The sequence below is a fragment of the Tamandua tetradactyla genome, chromosome 11 (assembly GCF_023851605.1).
Source record: "Tamandua tetradactyla isolate mTamTet1 chromosome 11, mTamTet1.pri, whole genome shotgun sequence".
Lineage (NCBI taxonomy): Eukaryota > Metazoa > Chordata > Mammalia > Pilosa > Myrmecophagidae > Tamandua > Tamandua tetradactyla.
The window spans coordinates 85,355,387-85,380,954 of record NC_135337.1 but is presented as its reverse complement, the minus strand read 5'-3'; the positions used below and the strand labels follow the sequence as shown (position 1 = coordinate 85,380,954).

Below are 25,568 nucleotides of genomic sequence, written 5' to 3'. Positions count from 1 at the left end.
CAAGCAGATGTCATTCCCATCTGCCTCCTGACCCAAGTGATTACCTGTGGAATCTGGCTGGGAATCTTTCCCTTTTCATTGACATAGACACACACTCTGAGCATGACCACACCATCATCGAGTGCAGAGGGGCTTCATCACTGCCTTCTACTGTGTCCTGGGGTACCTGGGATGCTTGGCCCTGGGGAGTTTCACCGTAGCTTTCATGGCCAGGAACCTGCCCGACACCTTCAATGAAGCCAAGTTCTTGACCTTCAGCATGCTGGTGTTCTGCAGTGTTTGGGTCACTTTCCTCCCCATCTACCACAGCACCAAGGGGAAGGTCATGGTGGCTGTGGAGATCTTCTCCATCTTGACCTTCAGTGTCGGATTGCTGGGCTGCATCTTTGCCCCCAAGTGCTGTATTATTCTGAAAAGACCTGATAAGATTTATTTGAATGGATTAAGGGTTAAAATGAATTCCAGGAGGAATTAAGCCCTCTAAGGTTAATCTTATTAACCTCTGTCATATTTTTATGGTTTTGAACAATAAACGTCCCTGGATTTTGTGTCCAGGTATTACAAAACAGAAACTACTTTAAATATTTTTAACCAAGATTCCTTCCCATTTTTAAGAGTCCATGTGTGCAACTCCCTTACCCTTCAAAAATCACAGTAAGGAGCATTATCTTGGATTCATGACTATCTCAAAATAGTTGCTGTAAAATTTTCTGTATTTTCATTTATCCACTCCCAGACACTATAAAAATTCATATTTTTGTAAATCTAGTACACCTGCATTATTTCCTGTTTTCTCCTGAGTCCTTTAGAGCTTTTTATTATTTTAAGATTCATAATATATTAGGAATTTTTCATGAATGCATGCGGTAATTAGTCAATGTAAGTGTTCTCCTAATGTACAATCTATTATCCACAAATGTCTTCTTATGTCACCATTGTCCAACTGCTATGCAGTGTTCTCATCATGGCATACTATGTTTTCAGTATACATAGAAATGTTTGTGAACTCGGGGTGATTGGTCATCAACTCGTAGCTTTCTGCTTTTGTGCTCACATTCTTGCTCCAAATCCAGACTGAGAAAAACGGATTATCTAAATATACCTAAACTTCTAAAATTTGCAAATGCTCTCTCCATAGCCCCTGGTCACCTCTAATCTACACTCTCTATCCCTGGGAATTTGCTATCACAGGATATTCCATATAAGGAGGATCATAAAGGATTTGTCTTTTTGTGATTTGTTTATATCATTCATTATAATATTTTCTAAGTTCATCCATGTTTAACATGAATCAGAATTTTATTCTTTTTAATGCATAGGTAATATTCTATAGTACTTAGCACATTTTGTTTATCCATTCATTTGTTCTTAATGCATGGGTGTGTCCACTTTGGGCTCATGTGTATAATGCTGCAATGAACACTGGCATAGAAGACTCCGTTTCAGTCCCTGATTTCCATTGTATTGGGTATAGACTTAGAAGTGGGACTGCAAGGTCATATGGTAACTCTAACTTCCACTTTCTCAGGAACCACCCATCAATCATATACAAGGGCTGCAGTTTTGATGACCCCTCTCCAACACTTCTTATATCCATTATTTTTAGAGCAATCCTTGTGGGTGTGTAGTATTATCTCCTTTGTTTTTTTCAATAGAGGAATGAATTTATTTTTAATGTGAAAAGCAAGGAACTTATTTTACCATAACTTATTGACCATAACATTATAAATAAGGTATTATTGAATTTAATTATATGGTTAAAAAGTTGAATTCAGACTTCCAGGTCAAGATGGCAGCTTAACAGCATGCACGTTTTAGTTCGTCCTCCAGAACAACTACTAAATAACCATAAACAGTACAGAACAGCTCCTTGGGCCACGTCAGTGACCAGACACACAGCGTCTGGACCAGCTGGACCAGCTGCGAGCACCCCCCGGAACCATGAGTTCCCAAAGCTGCGGCAGCCAGTGCCCCTCCCCCACAGGCTGCTTTCCAGAGGGGAAAGGAAAGGACTTTACTAGCAGCAGAGACTGGGCACAATCAAACACCAATTGTGGAACTAATTAACTAATTCTGACTACTAAAAATAGGCCCCCAGGTTAGGTGAACCTGATCAAAGTGGAGTTTGCTCATTTTTGCCCCAGCGGCAAGGGGGCAGGACTGACAGAAAAAGGGGGGGGAGAAGGAAACAGAGGTTTTTGTGGCTGTGTATCTATAAAGGCTTGACTGCCTCTGGATACAGCAGCAGGACTTTTCAGGCTGCAACTGCCCCAGACATAGGCAGAAGTGAGCTCTTTTGGGGGCTTGTCTGGAGCCTGTGCCTTCCCCAGCAGGGGGGTGGTGAAGCCCAACTCAGGTGGAATCCCTCCATGAAGGAATTCAGAAACCAGGGCTTGGTAATTTGAAGCCATTAAAACCAACCTACAACCTCTCCTCTGTCTCCACCACGCCCCCAGCAGGGTGAGTCTGCCAAAGTTAAAGGTACCGCATCATCTTATGCTGGTGGAACCTTCAGTCAGACAAGCACCACATACTGGGCAGGGTAAGAAAAACAGTCCAGAGACTTCAGAGGGAAGTCTTTCAACCTGCTGGGTCTCACCCTCAGGGAAAACCAATGCAGGTGACTCTTTCCTCCTGATAGGAGGCCAGTTTGGTCTGGGAAAATCTGGCTGGGGTCTATAATATCTAAGTAGACCCTCCTAAATGTGTGTGGGTGAAAGGCACCACACAAGCAGGGCAAGAAACAAGAAAACCAGAACTGGAAAATTCTCCTCTGTTAAACAAAACTTAAGCTAAAGGTCCAGATAAAGCTGAACGGAATGTCAAAGAACAGATAGACGCAAATTCATCCAGCAAGAGAACCCTAGATAAAAGAAGTGAAAGCAACCTCCAGAATAAACTAATTAAGGTAATTAATTGCCTAGACGCCAGCAAAAAATAAATCACACTAGGAAAATTGAAGATATGGCCCAGTCAAAGGAACAAACCAACAATTCAAATGACATACAGGAGCTGAAAAAATTAATTCGGAATGGATGAATAGACATGGAAACCCTCATCAAAAACCAAATCAATGAATTGAGGGAGGATATAAAGAAGGCAAGGAAAGAACAAAAAGAAGAAACTGAAAGTCTGAAAAAACAAATCACAGAACTTATGGGAATGAAAGACACAGTAGAAGAGATGAAAAAAACAATGGAAACCTACAATGGTAGATTTCGAGAGACAGAACATAGGATTTCAAAACTGGAGGATGGAACATCTGAAATCTGACAAGAAACAGAAACTATAGGAAAAGCAATGGAAAAATATGAGCAGGGACTCAGGGAACTGAAAGACAATATGAAGCGCATGAATATACGTGTTGTGGGTGTCCCAGAAGGAGAAGAGAAGGGAAAAGGAGGAGGAAAACTAATGAAGGAAATTATCACTGAAAATTTCCAAACTCTTATGAAAGACTTAAAATTACAGATCCAAGAAGTGCAGCATACCCCAAAGAGAATAGATCCAAATAGACATACTCCAAGACATTTAATATTCAGAATGTCAGAGGTCAAAGAGAAAGAGAGGATCTTGAAAGCAGCAAGAGAAAAGCAATCCATCACATACAAGGGAAGCCCAATAAGACTATGCGCAGATCTCTCAGCAGAAACCATGGAGGCGAGAAGACAGTGGGATAATATATTTAAATTATTAAAAGAGAAATACTGCCAACCAAGACTTCTATATCCAGCAAAACTGTCCTTCAAAAATGAGGGAGAAATTAAAACATTTTCAGACAAAAAAATCACTGAGAGAATTTGTGACCCAGAGACCAGCTCTGCAAGAAATACTGAAGGGAACACTAGAGACAGATACGAAGACAGAAGAGAGAGATGTGGAGAAGAGTGTAGAAAGGAAGACTATGAGTAAAGGTAAAAAGAAGGAAAATTAGATATGACTTATAAAATCCAGAAGGCAAAATAGTAGAAGAAAGTACTACCCATGCAGTCATAACACTAAATGTTAATGGATTAAACTCTCCAATCAAAAGACATAGTCTGGCAGAATGGATTAAAAAACAGGACCCATCTATATGCTGTCTCTACTCAAAGGACACGAGGCCAAGGACACAAATGGACATTTTACACATCAATTTTTATAGCAGCATTATTAACAATTACCAAGAGATGGAAATAGCCAAAATGTCCATCAACAGAGAGCTGACTAAACAATCTGTGACATTTACATAAGATGGAATATTATGCAGCTGTAAGACAGAATAAAGTTATGAAGTATGGAACAACATGAATGGACCTTTAGGACATTATGCTGAGTGTGATTAGCCAGTAACAAAAGGACAAATACTGTATGGTCTCACTGATATGAACTGACATTAGTGAATAAACTTGGAATATTTCATTGGTAACAGAGACCATCAGGAGATAGAAATAGGGTGAGATATTGGGTAATGGGAGCTGAAAGGATACAGATTGTGCAACAGGACTGAATATAAGAACTCAGAAATGGACAACACAATACTACCTAACTGTAATGTAATTATGTTAAAACACTGAATGAAGCTGCATGTGAGAATGATAGAGGGAGGAGGGCTGGGGACATAAATGAAATCAGAAAGAAAGATAGAGGGTAAATATCAAGATGGTATAATCTAGGAATACCTAGCATGTATAATAATAGTGAAATGTACAATGTACAAATTTTAAAAATGTTTTTGCATGAGGAAGAACAAAGGAATGTCATTACTGCAGTGTGCTGAAAATAGATGGTACTTAGTAGTTTAAAATTTCAACTAATGTGTGAGACTAAAGCAAAAAATGTTTATTTGTTACAAAATTTATATTTTGACTAGAGCATTTCCTAATATAAATCATGTAGATAGTTTGATTGAATGTCATAAGTACTTGGAATCTCAGGTAGGACATGAGATTTTGTTAGTTTGTCCAAAGTGTTGCCCTGATGAATCCCAGAGTGATTTGATCAGTGACTAACAAAGTGTTTGCAAGCCCCCTTCGGGGAATGGTGAGTGTGGGGAGAAATTCAACTTCCCCAAGTTGAATTCCTGATATTCTCACAAACAGTGTGGACAACCAAAGCTATAGGCTGAGCCTCCAGTCTTGGGAGTTGTTCATATGAAACTTAACCCAACAAAGGATATGTCAAGTCTACTTAAAATTTAGGCCTAAGAATCACCCCCAAGAGAGCCTCTTTTGTTGCTCAGATGTGGCCTCTCTCTCCAGCCAATATGACGAGCAGTCTCACCACCCTCCCCTTCTCTGCATGTGGCATGACTCCCAGGGGTGTGGGCCTTCCTGGCAACGTCGGACAGAGATCCTGGAATAAGCTGAGACTCAGCATCAAGGGACTGAGAAAAACCTTAGAATGAGCTGAGAATTAACATCAAGGGATTGAGAGAACCTTCTCGACCAAAGGGGGAAGAGTGAAAGGAGACTAAGTGTCAATGGCTGAGAGATTCCAAACAGAGTTGAGAGGTTATCCTGGAGGTTATTCTTATGCATTAAGTAGATATCACCTTGTTGTTCAAGATGTAGCAGAGAGGCTGGAGGGAACTGCCTGAAAATGTGGAGCTGTGTTCCAGTAGCCATGTTTCTTGATGATGATTGAACAATGATATAGCTTTCACAATGAGACTCTGTGAATGTGAAAACCTTGTGTCTGATGCTCCTTTTAGCTACTATATCAACAGAAGAGTAGAACATATGGAATAAAAATAAATAATAAGGGGAACAAATGTTAAAATAAATTTAGTTTGAAATGCTAGTGGTAAATGAAAGCGAAGGGTAAGGGGTATGGTATGTATGATCTTTTTTTTCTCTGTTATCATTTTATTTCTTTTTCTGTTGTCTTTTTATTTCTTTTTCTAAATCGATGCAAATGTTCTAAGAAATGATGAATATGCAGCTATGTGATGATATTAAGAATTACTGATTGTATATGTAGAATGGAATGATATCTTAATGTTTTGTTTGTTAATTTTTTTAATTAATAAAAAAAGTTTTAAAAAAGTTGAATTCATTAAAAGACCCAATTTAGCTTCATAATATAAAATAATGCACCTGACTGAATTTTCACCTTTTCACAATGCTTTACCAGGTTTTGTGGGCTAAGACAGAATAATGTTAGGACTGGAGAATCCGGACACATAGCTTATGTGAAGATTGAGCTAATGGCTCAGACTTAATAGATATGTAATGCAACATGACAAATTGAATATCCAATGCCTCACTGAGTTTCTGTTTTGTTTTGTAAGCTGTACAGTGGGGGTCACATATCATACTTTTTCCATGTGTGTACCCTGTTCTTGCAGCACCATTTGTTGAATTTTTGTTTGGTTTGACTTACTTTGGTTTGCTTTTGTTTGTTTTGGAAAGTGCATGGGCCAGGAATCGAACCCAGGTCTCCCTCATGACAGATAAGAATTCTACCACAGAAGTACCCTTGCACCCACCCTGCCATTTGATTTTTTTTATTTTATTTATTTTTTTTTTGGCATGGGCAGGCACCTGGAATTGATCCTGGGTCTCCAGCATGGCAGGTAAGAATTCTGCCACTGAGCCACCATTGCCTGCCTCCTGCCATTTGGTTTTGATATTCATTTAGCTGATGGCTAATGATAGTGAGTAACTTTTCAGTTGCTTATTGACCATTTGTATATCATCCTGAATAAGTGTCTATTGAAACCCTTTTTCCATTTTTTTCAGAAAACAGTATAATTCACCCAGTGACTTTAGTTTAAGAGATTAATATAATGATCATGAAGCTGCTATATACTGAAGAACTTTATGAAAAAAAATGACCAGAGATTGAGAGGCTTGATCTTTTTTTCAGCTGTTGCATTTTAGGCTTGTAGTGAATTTGCACAGCAGTAAACAAAATAGGTTTTTAATCATAAAATTACTCAATGTAGAAAAACGTGAAAATGGTCCTTCTAGTACCCCCACCATTTTTTAAGTTAAACACATGCATTTCTTTCTTCTTTTTAAAAATTTGATTTGTTTATTTTACCAGCAGTGATGGTCCATCTCTTCTATTGGGGAGATTTTCCTAAATGATAAAAAGATAATGATGACTTAGAAATATCCCTTTGTCCCAAGAACTCAGAGTTTTTCTCCTGAAAATTAAATTTTGTGAGACTCACTTTTACATAATTCAACAAATATTTGGTAAACACTTACTATGTAAGTGGAAATTGGAGCTGAACTAGGACAATGTAAAAATACTATACAACTGGGAAGCTGTATGAATTTTAGTTGGAGAAGATGCAAGAGATGAAGGTACAAGAGACAAAGCAGAGGGAAAGGGAGAAGACAAGAGGGAGGGGGAGAGCAAAGAGGGAACAAAGTGTCAAACTTCTTTGTTTTGTTTTCATTTTATCTCATATTTCAGTCCATAGGGTCAGGCATCCTATTTCCAGGATAAGACTATTTTCATGGTTCCTAATCCATCTCCCTCATCAGGAAACAGCACAGGCATGTAACTTTTCATAATTATTGTCCACATATATAAGGAACTTTTATTTTTACTTTCTTTTTTTCACGTTTTTATGGTTACAACTCAAAATTCCCCATTTTAACTATTTTCAGATATACAGATAATTAATTACATTCACAATTATGTAGAGAGTTTAAAGCGACACTGTATATAATACAGTACGGATAATGATTTGTATAGCTCCTTCTGCCTCCTGTAATGGACTTGCATGCACCTTAGAAGATTTACATGTCACAGAGAAATTGAGTTTTGGAGAAAAATTAGCTCCAGCTGGAAAAATTATGAGGTTTCACACACACTCTGTACCTCTAAATTCAAATGAACACCAACAGCATTCATTCACCCATGGCGCAAATTATCATTAAAAACACACATTTCCATTTATGTTTAAAACAAAAATGCATTTCACAGCACCATTCGCTGAAATACTCTGGGATAAAAATGACCAATTCAGGAACAACGAGTATGTCCAGTGCTCAGATTGTGAGTTAGGATTACCATTTACAAGTTAAAGGAATCAGGATGCCATGGAGAAAAAGCTGAATCCAGACATGGGGCAGGAAATATACAAGGACAAGCTTGAAATTCTTTCATATTAGAAGAACACTCTCATTAGTTATAGAGGTCATGTTTAAGGATTTAGGACCCAAACTGAAAGGACCACCCTCTGGCCAGAAATGGAACAAATGATCCTGAGAAACAATACCAATTCCCTTGAATTGAAACACGTGTTATAATACAAAACTCATGAATTTAATACAAAATATCAGAAAATAGTTTTAAAGACCACCTTTGAAAGATACTGGGAAGCAACTAAATATGTGGATAAATTCTTAGTAAAAGTCCTGAATCACGTGTTTACCGAAATTTCTTGTGTACACTGTATCTCAAGGTAACGTGGTACTAGATGATACTTTTATATTTCCATAACAGTAAGAACAACGTCAACACCTTTGAAGCATTCTTGTCAACAATAAAAGAAGAATCACATCAAGGATGTAGATTTAACTATAATTTCACAGAAAATTCAGAGTGACATAATATGATCGGTCATTTCCAGACCAAGAATTCTACTGTAAAAAGAACTCGATTTATTCAGCAATTAAATTGCAAGTAAGACAACTTATTGATAAGAGAGAAACTAGAGACTAAAGGAGACGTGAGAATGGAAAAAATCCATGGAGAGAAGAGACGTGAATATTGGTTTACTTGGGCAAGAAGTGAGAAGTCTCCCATAAGAAGAGTTCAGCTAGGGTCATTAACAAATTGGTGGAGAATAAACAAACGCAGGAGAGGATAGTGAGCCACTGAGATATCAACTATAGGGGAATATACACTGTCTTGCACAATTTTCTCTATAAATCCTATCAGGCGTTCACAGAAAAGAATGGGGAATTCCTACACAACCCCTCTTAGAGTGTAGAACTAAGAGAAGAAAACAAAATCCACAATTAAGAAAAAAAAAGCCTGTTTGCAATGGGGAGGGCAACAAATGCTGTCACCTTCAGGGCACTGATGAAAACCCAACAAACTGAGAGAAACAACAGGAAAGAAAAAACTTTCTCTCTGTGGGTGAGGCAGAAATCCATGCACAGCCTAAGCTAACAGCTGGAGTGGGCAAGGATTGCATAATTAACTCACTTCTCAGAACCAGGACATGGTGCCTCTCAAAGACTAAGGTTTATCAGACCAACAGTGAACACACCTCCCCAGAAGCACAATGTTCACCTTCTCATTAACAAGCTTTGAGTTAAAAGTTTGGAAGACAAACACTCTCTGATGCACCAAACTAAGGACAAGACAAAAACCGAAATTGGATCAGACATTGATAAAAGACGCTCTGCCACACCAACAAGCCACCTGAAAAACTCTGAATTTTTGTAGGAATTTTAAGCATGTGTGCTTTGAGGGTAGCCATAGTAATAACAAAGCTCAAATCTAGGACAAAACTTGATCATAATATTTCTGAATCCTACCGTGCTGAAAAGAAGCAAAGTCATACCAACTTCCAGGCATATCACTACCTACTTTGGTCTCTACACAAGATGCCCACTTTTCAATGACAAAAGATTGGAAGTCTACAAAGGTCAGTTTGGAAACCTCCCTCACATACAAAACCCCACAACTGCTTTTGCATCTCAAGTGCATTCAACTACTCAGGATATGATGACCCACAGTGGCAAATGGGTAGAACATGCTCACTCAAGTGCAGTTCCTTAAGAATTGACCCAACCGCAGCAAGTTGCAACCACATAGTATGGCTGTCCTGAGTTTGGCTCAACACTGGTGTCTTGAGATTCCACCTTTTTGTCGACTCTATTTTTGGAAAATACTTGTGTATATGCTGTTTGTGTATGCTGCAGTATTTATCCATCATTTATTGATGAGCATTTGGCTAATTTTCAGCATGAAAGACCTTAAGACTCCAAGTGCTGTGACCACACTAGGATGTGTCTCTAATGCACACAAAGAAACAATTCTCTTGGGAATATTTGTTTGCAGGACAGTGGTAAAATGTGTACATTCAGTCTTAATAGATTCTATAAAGGGATCGTAATGTTTATTTAGGAATCACTGTTTTTGTGTGCATGTGCTTTCTTATTAATTAGTTTTTTCTACTAACATATATACAGGGTAAACTGCTTTGTTTCGATAAACACCTGCTAGTGACTGACAAACCTTTCTTACCCCCCACTGAAATATTCATAATATTCTTTAAAATATTGTTTAACTTACTGTCCTTTTGGGATTTGATCTTACTTGCCTTTTATTGAGATTATTTGTATTCCTCACTTTTAAGAGTATATTTAAATACCAATAGGCTTTCAAATTTATTTATTAAGTGTTATAGTTTTCTCTTGATTGATAGATTGATTTCTGCATGCAATTTTTCCAATATAGTTTTTTTTTAACACAATTCATTTGTTTTTTCTTAATATTATGTCAAGGAATTATTTCAAGGATAAGATTTAGGAAGTGTGCTTTTCTCATCTTGCATCTTTTAATAATAATCATTTGGAGATGTGGGGACCACTGTATTTTATGATTAGGTTATATACTTTGAGATAAGAAATAATGATATTTTTCAATTCCTCTATACTCTGTTATATTTCTACATTATATATTAAAAAGGTTCAGCTTAAAAAACTGTGGCCCATATACATCACTCAGAGACATTGAAAACAAAATAGAAATGCATTCGGACTATCCTAAAGAACATGGTCTGACTAAGAAATTATGGTGCTCTTATGTCTTTATATTAAAATACCTGTTGAGTGAACAGGCCCAGAGAATGATTCACAGTCTTTCTTGAATGGAATATTGAATTGCAAAAGACCCCTAACATAGTGCTACCAATTTAAACTCCACTAACCTTGCATGAATAATCTCATCACCCATACCTTACCAGAATTTGATATTGCTATTTTTAATTGTAGCTAAAATATGTTCATATTTTAATTGAGCAATTGGTTTTGATCTTTACTGTAGTGTTCATTTAAATTATAACCAATTTTCCAGTTGGTGTTCAGCAGATATTTCCCTTGTCAGAATTACATATGTTTTGGATTGATGTCCTTTACTGACATGTGCAATGTATGTAACACCTTTAACTGTGTGTTTTTCCACTCCCTCTCTATTAATGGTATTTCTTTAATATGTCTTAAAGTGGTGTTGCTCCTTATATATCTTAGTCTGATACATGTTTCTTTACAAGTAATGTTTTACTGTATTGAAAATATGAATGCTCTACTGCTGATGAGGAAGCTGCTCTTTTATTTTCTTAAATAAAACTTTTCTGGTCTTATTATTAAAACTGAAATTAAGAATGTAAGAAATTAAGAAGAGGTTGATTGCAAAAAGAAGCTCATGACTTCACAGGATGAGTCAAGAACAAATATCCCAACAATTCACAGCATGCAAAACATTGGAAAGTTTAGTACTGCGTTCAATATAGAAATGGGATGTTGTTAAAAGATTAGGAGAGGGTATGTCCAGATGGCTCAGTGGCAGAGTTCTCACCTGCCATGCTGGAGACCCGGGCTCGATCCCGAGTGACAGCCCATGCCAAAAAAAAAAAGACTAGGAGAGATCCTTTATGGAACTTATGGAATAACAATGATCAGAAGTGAAAATGCACAAGCATATTCCACATTGATGAAAGACATCATCAACCCACAAATATAAGAAACTCAATGTACCATAAGTAACGACAATATCTAGGAAACTATCATGAGCCACACCATGGCTTGAAAACCAAAAGTACTGAGAAAATCTTAAGAAAATCCAGAAGCAAAGATGCAAGAAAATTATGACAGCAGATGTCACAACATAAATAAAATAAGCAAGAATTCAAAGTGGTGCCATTCATAAAGTATGCAAAGAGCCTCACAGCTCAGGAATCTAATGTCAGCACCAATATTGCCCCCAAAATAAAGATGTGCTCAGAGATTTACGAATGGAAACATTCCCTTGTTAACAAACTTATTATGGAAAAAATTACTAGACTGAATTACTAGGGTACAAAATCAAAGGATTTCAGATTAAAAACTGGAAATGCAGGAAAACTGAAGACCCCAGAATATCAGATAAATATAAAAGAATATTGTTTTATGAAGCATTAATAGAAATGTCTTATGGAGATATTCACATACATAGATTTAAAATGCATGGCAAGAATGAAAAAGGGAGGAAGGGAAAAACAGTATTAATGGTGTACTAAGTTACTAACCCTTGTGAGAGGTCAAAAATCAATTATATATGTTAGATTAAACCAAGGCTGCATGATTTAATCATCATTGTAGCTGAGTGCAGAACTGGGTGTGTCCTCTGTATTGTGGGCTGATTAGATTACAGATTCTCTCCATAAAGAGGAATCAGAGGAGGAAGTCAGGGCATTTTTCAGCAGGAGTCTGGCTTTCTGCATCTCAGGACTTCAATGGAGACAGACGACTCTGGCACCGTGGGGGATCCTGCCTCCACAAGTGTCCCCAGGCAGCCTGTCCTGGTGAGCAATGAATCCACAGGGCACCAAGGGGTCACTTAAATTCAGTTCCATCTGCAAAATTTCTTGCTAGTGTATACTTCTTTAGATGAGTCAATAACATATAGAAAGTTGTTTATAGGGCTTTGATGTTTGTCAGTAAGATGGAAAGCATTTGCACATTTTAGAATATGAAACATTCTCCAGTATCTAGATCAGATTATTATTTACAACCATCATTTCTATAAATGAGATGCAGAATTTAGCACTGCATTGTTCAAATAATTCCTTTGTGTGGAAATTATACTTTTACCCCATATGCATTCAGCCTATTTTATTCTATTCATACCAAAATATCACATCATCAGTGCGCTGGTTTGAAAGGATGTATGTTCCCCAGAAAATCCATGTTTTAAAAAACCAAAATCTCATTTCATAAAGGCAGAATAATCCCTATTCAATACTATATGTTTGAAACTGTAGTCAGATCCTCTCCCTGGAAATGTGATTTAATCGAGTGGTTGTTAAACTGGATTAGGTGATGACATGTCTCCACCCATTTGGACATGACGTTGTAGATGACAGACTGGGTTGATAGTACAAACATAAGAATGTTCTTTCATGAATTATAAGTGTATGGTCTGACATTAGTATAAAGAATTAATAATAGGGGTATAAATGGGGATCAATACACCTAATGTAAACTATGAACTATATTTAATAATAGTATTTTTGCATGAAAAATAACATATATATACAAAAAAGCAATAAATTTCAAAGCACAGTACAAAAATTAGTCGTAGAACAGAGTTCAGAGTTTGGTATAGGTTATATTTCCACAATTTTGGGTTTTTACTTCCAGCTGCTCTAAGATACTGGAAATTAAAGGAAATATCAATTTGATGATTTGACAATCATATTGGTTCATTAAACCCTAAATTCTCTGTATAACTCCACCATTACCTTTGATCTCTCTATCCCACTCACTAGGGGTATTTGGACTATGCCCCTTCTAACTTTTTCATGTTGGAAGGGGCTGTCAATAATATGGGGTAGAGAGATGGAACTAGCTGATGTTCTGGAGAATCTGTGCCCTCTAGGTTTCAGGACTTGTTTGGTCCAGGGACCCATCTAGAGGTTGTAGGTTTCTGGAAAATTACCCTAGTTCATGGAACTTTTGTGAGATCTTACATATTGTCCTGAGTGTTCTTTAGGATTGGCTGGAATGGTTTTGGTTGGGGTTTGGCAACTTATGATAGGTAGCAATGTCTAACTAAAGCTTGCATAAGAGTGACTTCCAGAGTAGCCACTCAACTCTACTTGAACACTCTCAGCCACTGATAACTTAGTTACACTTCTTTTTCCCCTTTTGGTCAGGATGGAATTGTTGATCCCACGGTGCCAGGGTGGGACTCACCCCTGGGAGTCATCTCCCATGCTGCTTGGGACACTTTCACCCATGGATGTCATGTCCCATGAAGAGGGATAGGCAATGATTTAATTTCCAGAGTTGGGCTTAGAGAGAGAGTGAGGCCACATCTGAGCAACAAAAGAGGTCCTTCAGAAGTAACTCTTAGGCATACCTATAGGTAGGCTAAGCTTCTCCACTATATATGTAAGTTTCATGAGAGTAGCCCTCAAGATCAAAGGTTTGGTCTATTGATTTGGGTATCTCTATTGTATGACACAGTATCAGGGGATTCCCTGATGGCAAAGTTTAAAAATCGTATTTTAATATTCTTTCATCAATTGTTACAAAGGTACCACACTAATGCAAAGTGTTAATAATGGGGGCCAGGATATGAGAATGCTATATTCTTTACATGACACGTGTAAATATACAAACTCTCTAAATAATTATTCCATACGTGTCCATGTGTGTGTGAGGATGGTAGCTTTGGGGTGGGTGGTGAATGGAGGAAATCCCTGCCCCGTACCCAGATACTTTGGTGGCACTAAAGACTATGCTGCAATATCTGACTTCATGTCAGCCTACCACGCCAGTGGGGGAGGGACACGAGCCTCCACAGCCTGGAAGAATTTTCTTACTATTCTGCCTCAGACTTCAAATCATTCCTGGCTGGTGTACAAGGTGCATCTGGATGCAGTTGTCTCCAAACAGTTGTTCCAGAGAGTTCCTCACTATCAGCTAGCTGCCCTAAAAGATGAACTAAATCCCACATCTCCCTACAACACAATCTTGACCCCTACACAATAAAATGTTATTGAATTAAAATTAATGCATTGACTGGAAAGTTTGCAGGGATGGTTATGAATCTCCACATTTCTCTGAATTCATATCTTTTCAGTATGACTTTGAAGATCCACCTGTGAAGATGCAAAGTGTCCTGCTTCCTTTGGAGTTCTGGAATTTAAAAATTTCTGTGCCTCATCCAGTAGGATATAGAGGAAATCAAGTTTTGCCTAAAAGAGGCAATAGCACATTTCTTCTGCTCTCTCTTGAAACACAGAGTCTGCCAATTGAACAACTCCATAGAAGTCTACTGCAGAATGAGAGGAGACATGCAATAAAAGTTGTGCATCTCAGAGAAACCAGTCTTGGCCAGCCAAGAGCCAGCTGAGCCCAAACAAGTATGGGAGCTCAGCCAAGGGAGCAGAGCCATGATGAAGGGATCAGCAGCATTCCAAGAGTGCGAGAGAAGAAGCTGCAACATCACTTAACACTTTGGCTCAGATAGTCCATCTAATCTGTTATGAAAACTTCATCAAGGCTTTAGTGATGGGTTTTCTAGCTGGTCTGTTGGGTGGAGGTCCTCTTGCTGGGATACTTTGTTCTTCCTCTAAAATTGATTCTTCCACACATGTAATATCATCAGACTAGGGTAAAGCTAAATGCATTTTTTAAGAATGTACTTATATAAAACATCCAGTTCACGTGGAAATGAACCTACAGACCTCCAAGACTAAAAACCTTTAAAAGTTTTGTTTTAATTATCCAACACACAATATTGACCTAACTATTGGGACAAGTGTCTCTCTCAGTGAATCAGGGAATCAGCAGACCATGACCAAATATGAACAATACAGAAATAAATAGCATCCCACTTTCCCATATTGGTCAGGAACGTTTACATGGCTTTGTAGCAGGAGCAAAGAATCTCTGAGACTGCATGCCACATGCTGGTGGAGACTGACATGGTTACCAGGAGCTGCATGGAAGGCAGCAGAGCAAGTTACCTGAGTGCCAGCTGGTTGAAAAGCACATGTAGGCAATCAGTTGGTGCCCAGTCATTACTACAGAAGCGTCAAGTCAGTCCCCCTTGGTGCAGAGAAAGACAGAGACTTTGGCAGCTGTGTGCACTCCTCTATGAAGTGCATTCTAGGGCCCTGCGAATGGCTTCAGCTCTTGGACGGCATAAAGGAAGCACTGTGAAGGATTGGGGATAGGAGTAGCCATGGGTGAGGATCACATCCCCAAACTCTCCATATTCCAGACCTCATGTGCAGCTTTGCATTTCCTTGGGGGTTATATTTCCTCCTTGGACTGGCTCTGATCTAGAGGAAGGGTAGTGGGCTTGTGTGATGACAACCCTTCCTGGGATGTTATGGGAACCAGGGTCTTTGGGAACGAGAACTGTGACTGCACGGGGTGCATCTGCGTTCCTGATGGTAAGTACATTTCCTGGAAAGGTCCCCTTATCCCACTTCCAGTGCCAATCCGTTCCATCATTACAGCCTGAAAGTGTCCCAGGCTTCTTCCTGGCAGTGGAAGATGGGGTTCTCCTCTGGAAGGCTGTTGGGTTGGGCAGCCACTGGATGGTGAAGGGGGTGAGTGGCCACAGGGGAAGAGTCAGCCCTGAGCTGGACATGACTGGGTGGCCACTGAGGTGTATAAGGAGGTCCTTTTTGTAGCATTACACCATGGGGTGGGAAAGGAGATAAACCAAAACCCATCCTTGAATTCAGAGATGGAGGAGTTCCATAAAGATATTCATTGGGTGACAAAGAACTTTGCCATTCGGTAGCTGTATTATGGTTGTCCAGGTCTAAAAAATTCTTTGGGACTCTCTGGCCCCATTTATTGCCCATGGCTCAAATGCCGAGGAGCTTTCCTCCTGCTTTTCACTCACTGCAATCTCCTCCTGTAGTTTTTATTCCATTTGGGGGTGTCATCCTCTTCTTTTTCCTGTTTTTCCAGGAACCCTTGAGACCTTTTTTTGTCCTTCATTTTCCCTGCTTAAAGAGGGTACTTCATTGGTGTTGCCTTGTATGGGGCCTTCCTTGTACATTCGTGTTCCCTAGAAATGCCAATAGAGTGTCCCAGAATTTTCTTCACCCAGTTGTTCCACACAGAGACTCTCTGAAACCGGAACTGGAGAATATCAAAGACGTCATCTGCATCAGGCTGACAGTCACAGAGACGGCGTAGGATCTCTACGCAAGTGCGAGGAGGCACGTCGTGGAAATGGGCTTCTCTCAGGGGGGTGGGTTTCCCTTCTTCAAGTTCCCAGCGGTGGCTGATGTTGTCTGCTGATACTGTGGAATGTCTGAAGCGTGATAGCCCTTCTTTGATAGTAACCCTGAAGCAGGCAGGCAGTCAGGTCACTGAGGAACTGCACATCCCCTCTGAGAAGAGCTGTTCTAGGTCCTGACCAGTATTTTTCAAAACTGGTAAGGTCATGAAAAACAAGGAAAGACTGAGAAAATGCCACCGATTGAAGGAGTCAAGGTTGACACGACATCTAAATATAATGTGGTATGCTGAGCTCTATCTGTCTTTCTCTCTGCTCCTTAGCCTGGTAGAAAAGGAGAAGGCGGCACCTGGCACAGGAGTGAGAATGTGGATCCCCCTCAATCTCAAAGTTAGGCAGGCAGAATGCGGAATGAAAGAGCAAGACGTGTATGAGGGCTGGCCCTTCCCACCAGGAGTGCAGCTTGCCCAGCCTGGCCACACCGCCCTACTCCAGGCATATCTCCCCAGCTCAGCAGACAGAAGCCCATACGATATCGATAAATACATTTTTAAATCTTTTAATCTACCTGTGTGACTCATCTCACAATGTCTTATTTTCTTTTTTAAGTCTTGGAGGGCATAACTTAGTTCTATTGCTATACCCAATGCACATGGATGGGCACCAGATTCACTGATGTGCATGTGGACCCATCCATCTACAGCACAAAGAACAAAGAAATAAGGGAATTCTGAAAAACTATTTGGAAGAGAAGCCATAGAGGAGTCATTGGTACTGGGACCAAAGAAGAGCCTGTGCTTGAAGAGATTAAATCCTCTGACCCAGAAACTGCATCTCTCTGATTGAGTCATGGATCTAGAACCTGCCCTATATTCAATTTTTGAATTACACTTTCTTATTAAAGAAAATTTCTTTTGCTTATTTCCATATTTGCATTGAAGAATATCTTGGTGTCCATGTGTAAGGGAGCTTATCCATTATGGCTCAAGACTGGATATGAATTATATGTCTTATATTATTATATTAGATGGTAAATGTGACTTTGCACAACTGTAAACAAAATATGTCTTTCCATATATTTCTTCATAAATATTAGAGGGCATATGAGTGAACAATTTGTGTATTTGCCGTATAATCCATTTTATTATCACTTTTTTGTTAAAAATTCCTTCCATCCCATGTAGAAACAAACTTTCAACTGTTCTCATCATGTCCTTAATGCCAATATGGTTTCTGGTTCTTGGCAGATACACGATAAAAATGAGTTGAATGTGACCCCCACCATACAGTATACAAAAAAATAAAAAATAAAAAAAATGAGTTGAACGAAAAAAAATTTCTTCCATCCTCATGTTCGTAGAATGGAAAAAATTGTAATCCTTCATGATAATATCTATAGGAATGAAGAGGTATGATACATTTTTGCTACTCCTGCAAAAAGAGGAATGTTCTCACACCGTCTTCCATTTACCTAAAATGGAAATTTAATGGTAATACTTTTTCATACAGACATCTAAAATAAACTTGAATAATAGTGTGTTCATGAATGCTATAATCAAATATCTGTAGGAATGCAAAAACAAAGAGCCGCTTATTCTGAATTCCCTGTGTTCTGTTTTTCTTGATTCAGCAAATGTACCATAACAGACTGTCTAAACATAAACGGTTTATGATAAAGCATTTATTGCTCCATAGAATTCTAGGATTGGAAGTTGCTTTGATCTCAGCAGGCTTTAAGATGGTGTTATTAGTGTGAGTGAGCAGGTGAGGCACTGCTGTTCTTGGCTAAGCTCCTTTACTCGTTTGGACTCACCTGGCTCTCAGCTGGTCAAGAGTGGCTTGTCTGAGATACACAACCTTTATTACATGTGTCCCCTCTTCCTGCAGTAAGGTAGTATAGAGTTCTTCATTGGCACACCCTGTGCTCCAAGAGAGAGTAGAAGACATGTACCATTGCCTCTTTAGGCAAACCTTTATTTCCTCTATATCTCATTGGGTAAAGCACATAAATTTTTAAAATTCTAGACCAGAGCCAAAGGGAGAAGGACACTCCCCCTTTTCATAGGTGGATCTTCAAAGTCATATTGAAAAGATACGAATTCAGAGAAATGTGGAGATTTGCAGCCATCTCTGCAAACTTCTTAGTCAATTCATAAATCTCAATTCAATTAAATTTTATTGGGGAAAGGTCAAGATGGTGGTGTACGGAGATGTGGGATTTAGTTCATTCTCTAGGGCAACTAGCAAATACCAACGAACTGTCTGGAACAACTTCTGGGAAGACATCTGCATTCAGAGGCACCTGTATACCAGCCAGGAATGGCAGAATAGTAAGAAAATTCTCCCAGGCTGTGGAGGCTCGTGCCCCCACTGGCAAGGTAGGCTGACAACAGAGTCAGACATCTCTGTGTAGTCTTTAGTGCCACCCAAGTGCCTGGGTGGGGGGGCAGAGACTTCCTCCATCCACTGCCCACAAAACTACCATCATCACAGACACATGAACATGTATGGAATAACTATTTAGAGAGTTTGCAGGTTTAAAGATGGGTCATGGAAAGAGCACAGCTTTCCCATACCCACCCTCCTATTGTTAGCACTTTGCACTAGGGTGCTCCCTTTGTAACAATTAATGAAAGAATATTAAAACAGTATAAAGTATAGGTCCATAGTTTACATGAGGTGTATTGATACCCATATACGAAACTATTATTAATGCCTAGTAATAGAGTCACATGTTTATTATAATTCATGAAACAGCATCCTTATATTTGGACTATTAACCCAGTCCATCATTGTTCTAGTTTGCTAATTGCTGGAGTGCAATATACCAGAATCAGAATGGCTTTTCAAAAGGGGAATTTGATAAGTTACTAGTTTACAGTTCTAAGGCCAAGAAAATGTCCCAATCAAAACAAGTCTACAGAAATGTCCAATTTAATCCGGGGAAGGATACCTTGGTTCAAGAAAGCCAGCGACGTTCAATGTTTTTCTCTCAGCTGGAAGGGCACATGGTGAACAGGCTCAGGCTTTCTCTCTCATCTGGAAGGGCATATGGCAACCATGGTGTCACCTGCTAGCTTCTCCTGGCTTCCTGTTTCATGAAGCTTCCCAGGAGGCATTTTCCTTCTTCATCTCAAAAGGTCGCTGGCTGGTGGACTCGCTGCTTCATAGTGTTACTCTCTTTGAATCTCTAATTCTCCAAAAATATTTCCTCTTTTATAGGACTCCAATAAACCAATCAAGACCCACCCAAATGTGTGGAGACATGTGGTCCCCTAATTCAGTTTAACAACCACTCTTGACTAAATCACATCATCCAGGGAGATGATCTGATTATAGCTTCAAACATACAGTATTGAATAGAGATTATTCTACCTTTATGAAATGATATTTTGATTAAAACATGGCTTTTATAGGGGGGCATACTTCCTTTCAAACCAGCACAATCATCCACAATTGGGTTCACTGTTACACATCCCATGTTTTATCTTCTTTCACTGTACTTACATACATGACCCAAAACATTCCCTGCAAAGACATCCACACACAGAATTCAGTCCTGTTAATTATACTCACAATGATGTGCTACCGTCACCACCATCGATTTCCAAACCTTTAAAATCAACCTAAGTAGAAATTCTGCACAAATCCTATACAAATTAAGCATTACCACACCAATGCAAGCTATTAATAATTGGGAAAACCACATGCGTGAGGAGAGGGATATGAGAATTCTACATTTGCACAATTTTTCTGTACACCAACAAAACAAAATAAAGCAAAAACAATGAATTAGATATGTAGATACTTAACTGGGAAATATCTATCCATGATGTAAGTTGCAGGGAGAAAAGTGGTGAGAAGTAGTTATGGCATGGTCACATTTTTTTAAATAAAATAAATCCCAAGTCCTTGCATACCTGTGCATCTGTACTCATCTAAAGAAAGCTGTGGTAGTTTACTTCCTAAGCTGTTCATATTAATTACCTTAAAATATGATAATGAAGGAATTTCATCTCTTCCTTATAAAATGATCTATATTGTTCCTTTTTCCACAGTAAACATGAACTACTTTTCTAACTTCAAATTTCAATAAATGTATAAAAAGCTTAAAAATCAATTAAGATCATAGTAAACAGAAATTTTTATGTGACTGTGTACATTGAAACATAACGGCCACTTTCTCAGCACATGAATGTCAATCTCATACTTCAAAATCATAGAATTCTTCACACTTTGTGTCTCTCAAAGAATTTAATATACAATAGTTTGGGTAGACCAGAAAGCTCATAGTTTACAGCAAGAAAATATGATGGACACGGCACAGACATGCTATTAAAAATCACGGCTGCTTCATGTTGAACGTTTCAAGGTCAATTTCAGCTTCTTTATGACCACCTTCTTATTTCACCCACTCTTCAGGATTTTTCTTCTGGGCTTCTCATTCACTCTGCCTCCCGTGCAAGCCTGTCTGCCTTCAAGGCCTTAGCCAGTCTCTCCCTCGCTTTCTTCACTTTCCGTGCCTGCTTCCTGACATCATCATAAGTGACCTTTTGTCTGATAAGGGGCTCTGAGAGACCCCGAGGACCTGGGGGCATGCCACCTGCCGAACCACCAAGGGTGGGCTCAGAGCGGGTGTGAAGATTTCCATCAACAGCACAGCCCAAGGGCTCAGCGAGACAACCTGGTACAATTATTCCTAAAGCATTTGGGAAATCCAGGGCACTCAAAGGTTCTCCTGAGCTGCTGTATGCCTGGAGTCCCTCCAGTCTCCTGTACCAGTACAACTGCTGAGGCTTTTCCAAGTTTTCCTCCGATCTCTTGCGTCTGACCACATTTTCAGGATGGGAAGTGATTTTTGTAACAGGCCTGCGGAATATGCAGCTGGTCATTCTTATAGGGAGGGCAGAACCTAAACCAGGCTTTCGCTTCGCCTTAGTGACAGTGTGCTGCCGTTTCCACCGTGAAGTCTGGGGAATCATAGTTCTTTGGAGCTTCCCCTTTAAAAAGAAAATGAAATGCACGTTTTGAACAAAATGGAAGACACAGACTATACACAATGGTAAATTCTCTTAGCTCAGTTGGGACCACCACCCTCCCTGTCTGCTGGAGAAAAGTGTCTCAAATTGCACGGTGCATCACTCTCATAGACAAGTTTGCAAAGTTTAGATTGTCAGGCCCGCATTGCAGAGATTTTGATGCAATAGGTCTAGGGTGGAACTTAATGGACTGAACTTCTAATTTCCCAATCCTGGTGCTACTGGGTTAGGCACTGAATTCTGAGAGCTGGATCATGGATAACGAACAACTGTGAGTCAAGAATCAAAGTTCTAGAACAGTGTCCAGTGCCAAATCTGGGCCATTCCCACCCACCATCTTCATTGAGGGTATTAATCTCTCCCCTTTTCTGCCACTGTCACTTCCACATGATTAAAGTGGGACTAACTCACTATAATGTGGATGCAAGCTTTTTTTGTACCCCAAGATTTGACATTTTCCATGCCATTCTTTTCTCCACTTTAAGTCATCTACTTTCAATTTCCCCATTGTGTGTCTCATCTCCAAAGAAATAATATACTACTCCATCCTTACTCTCATAGTTCCAATTTATTAAACCTATGCATCCAATATTTGCATAAATCTTCTATACTTTCCATTTCTTTTCTGCAAGATCTTTCCCTCAGCATTTTAATCTCCCACATCTGAAAAGCAATCTGTCATTGAGAATTCCTGCAACGCGTCTCTAGCTGTGCAGTTTTCCCCTCCCGCTGACAGTCACATCGTAATGGTCATGCATATTCGCATGTATCTATTCCACACCGCCCTGCCCTGTGTCTTATCCCTGTTCTGTAGAAGCTCCCCTCGCTAACCTCACAGGTCACCTCTGTTGTTAGCACAGTGGAGACTCAGCCTTTTTCATCTAATGTAACCCACAGCAGCATCTATGGGGTTGATAGCATTTGACCACACATTGCTTTTGGAATTCATCTCTGGGATCCACTAGCTTTACCAAATCCTTCTGACGCGTGTGTCACATCTCTGAGCTGCCTCACTTGGACTTCTAAGAACATTTGTTCTCTCCCTACAGCATCCTCTAGGCAATCCCATCCATGCCCCTGTTGAAAATACCACCCACAAAGTGAAAATACCCTCAAAATCAGTTCATCTCTGACCCGGTTCCCCAGCCCCAAATATCCACCCACGCACATTCCAACCACAGCAGAAATCCTGCTGATGGCTCAGTTCACACTGGCCAGATCACACGTTGAAATAGCGATTTCCCCCCAAAACGTGCTCTCCTCTCTCAGAACAAAATACCCACTTCTTGGTGCTAATATACTGTCCAAAACTGAGTGTCTGGACACCCTGCCCCTTCAGTATGACATCACAGAATTTTTCATCCACCTTCCTGAACCACTCACAGAGCCTCTATTTTTGAATATTGGAGCAACTTTCAAGTCATGAACTAAATCTTACAACCATATTTTGATTGTTCCTGAGCCAGCAATCTAAGTTCCACAGCTCAGTTCCCTCCTCAGTTTTTAAGGTAAAATTGTTTTTTTATTTACATATGTATAATTTATTTATTTAACATTTTTCTTACAAAATCAGACACACCAAGAAGATAAGACTATTGTAGCTTTTTCAGATGCTTTACACAGCAGTGTTCACATATCGCTTTGCACATTGAGAGTTCTCAGACCTAACTCTAAAAATGTCCTTAGATATTTCAAGTCAATCCTTTTAACACTAATCTCTTGAGTGGCTTACTGTGGTAAATTAAGTATCAGAGATTCCAAATCCTTTCACCCCATATCTCATCCAGTCTCTAGATAGGATTAAATACTGTTTAAAATGCAAACTTAATCATTTCATTTTTCTTTTTAACTCTTATTTCTGTCCTTAGCAGATATTAAGAGGCAGGGAAGCCATGCCTTCCCTTTATTTATATTGACCTGCAATGACCATATCACAATCTTTAATTCCCCAAATGTTTCAGTTTGGAGGGAAATTATGTGTTTTCCAATTTATAGATCACCTACTATGTGTAAACCTGATTTTAACCCATGATCTATAGTCTCTGCTCTGGTTTATCTTAACTCTTTGTGAAAAGAAAGAGAGAATAAAAACACCAATGACTTTACAACTTATATTCAGGTAGAATGAATTTTGTGATGAATAATAAGGTGGAGGCAGAGATGGGGAGAGACAGAGAAACATAGATGGAAGTGACACAACAATTAAAGAAAAATAGGGAAAATTAACTACAATTAACAGTTTGTTAACACTGAAGATGTGGTATTTGGTCACGAATAGTAAGCTGACAGCACATGGGGTAAAAATGTAATTTCCACTAAAAAATATTATGCGAACCTTATAGTGCTAAATACTGCTTCTTATCCATAGAAATGAGGTTGGTAAAAAATAATTTGACCTAGATAAAAATAATAATGCTACACATAGAAAAATGTACAAATACTTGCAATCTTACTTGACAAATATCAGTGCCCTGTAAACAACTTTTTATGCTATTGACTCATTTAAAGAACTATATATAAGCAAGAAATTTTACAGATGGAAATGAATTTGTGACCTCTTGGTGCCCTGTGGATTCAGTGCTCACCAGGATAGGCTGGCTGGGGACACTTGTGGAGGCAGGATCCCCCAGGGTGCTGGAGTCGTCTGTTTCCATTGAAGTCCTGAGATGCAGAAAGCTGGTCTCCTGCTGGAAAATGCCCTGACCTCCTCCTCTGATTCCTTTTTATGGAGACAGTCTGTAATCTAATCAGCCCATAATACAGAGGACACACCCAGCTCCACGTGCAGTTACCATGGTGATTAAATCACACATTCTTGATTTAATCAACCGTGTATAATTACTTTCATGACCTCTCACAAGTGTTAGTATCTTAGCATGCTATAAATACCATTTTCCCCCTTCCTTCCTTTTCTATTATTGTTTCCAAGCATTTTAATTCTACATATGTGATAATCTCCATAAGACATTTATATTAATGCTTCATAAAACAATACTCATTTAGTTGTTTTTTGGTAGAATGCTCGCCTTCTATGCGGGAGACCTGGGTTCGATTCCCGGACCATTCATCTAAAAGAGAAAAAAACAATATTCATTTATATTTGCCTGATATTCCCTTTCCAGGGGTCTTTATCTTTCCTGCATTTCCAGCTTTCAATCTGAGATCATTTGAATTTGAACCATAATAACTCAGTCCGGTCCTTTTTCCCCATAGCATGGCTGCTAACAAGGAAAAGTTCCATTTATGAATTTCTGAGGCATCTTTATTTTAGGGGCAATATTGGTGCTGAGAGTAGATTACTGGGTTCTGAGACTCTTTATATGCTTTTAAAATGGCATCACTTTAAATTCTAGCTTCTTTTATTTATGCTGTGATGTCAGCTTTCACAATTTTCATGTATCTTTGGTTTCTGGATTCTGTTAAGATATTCTCAATTTCTTTGATTTACAGGTCATGGTTGGCTCATTATAGTTTCTTAAATATTGACATTGCTGATGGTACATTGAGTTTCCTGTGTCTGTGGGTTGATGTCTTTCATTAATGTGGAATATGCCTGTGCATTTTCACTTCTGATCATTATTACTCCATTAGTCATCTCTCCTA

At 39.0% G+C, this 25,568-nt stretch overlaps 1 protein-coding gene and 1 pseudogene across 1 annotated transcript in view; both read right to left on the bottom strand.

Moving 5' to 3' along the window:
* The window catches only part of LOC143649200 (vomeronasal type-2 receptor 116-like), a 28,851-nt gene extending 17,940 nt beyond the window's left edge, over positions 1-10,911 (bottom strand). Inside the window, 2 exon segments of the mRNA XM_077119391.1 lie at positions 113-419; positions 10,886-10,911. Of these exon segments, the coding sequence (XP_076975506.1) occupies positions 113-419; positions 10,886-10,911 (333 nt within the window).
* A 10,460-nt stretch (positions 10,912-21,371) lies between these two features.
* Positions 21,372-21,908, bottom strand: LOC143649199 (methyl-CpG-binding domain protein 3-like 3 pseudogene; annotated as a pseudogene).
* Between the last annotated feature and the right edge of the window lie 3,660 nt (positions 21,909-25,568).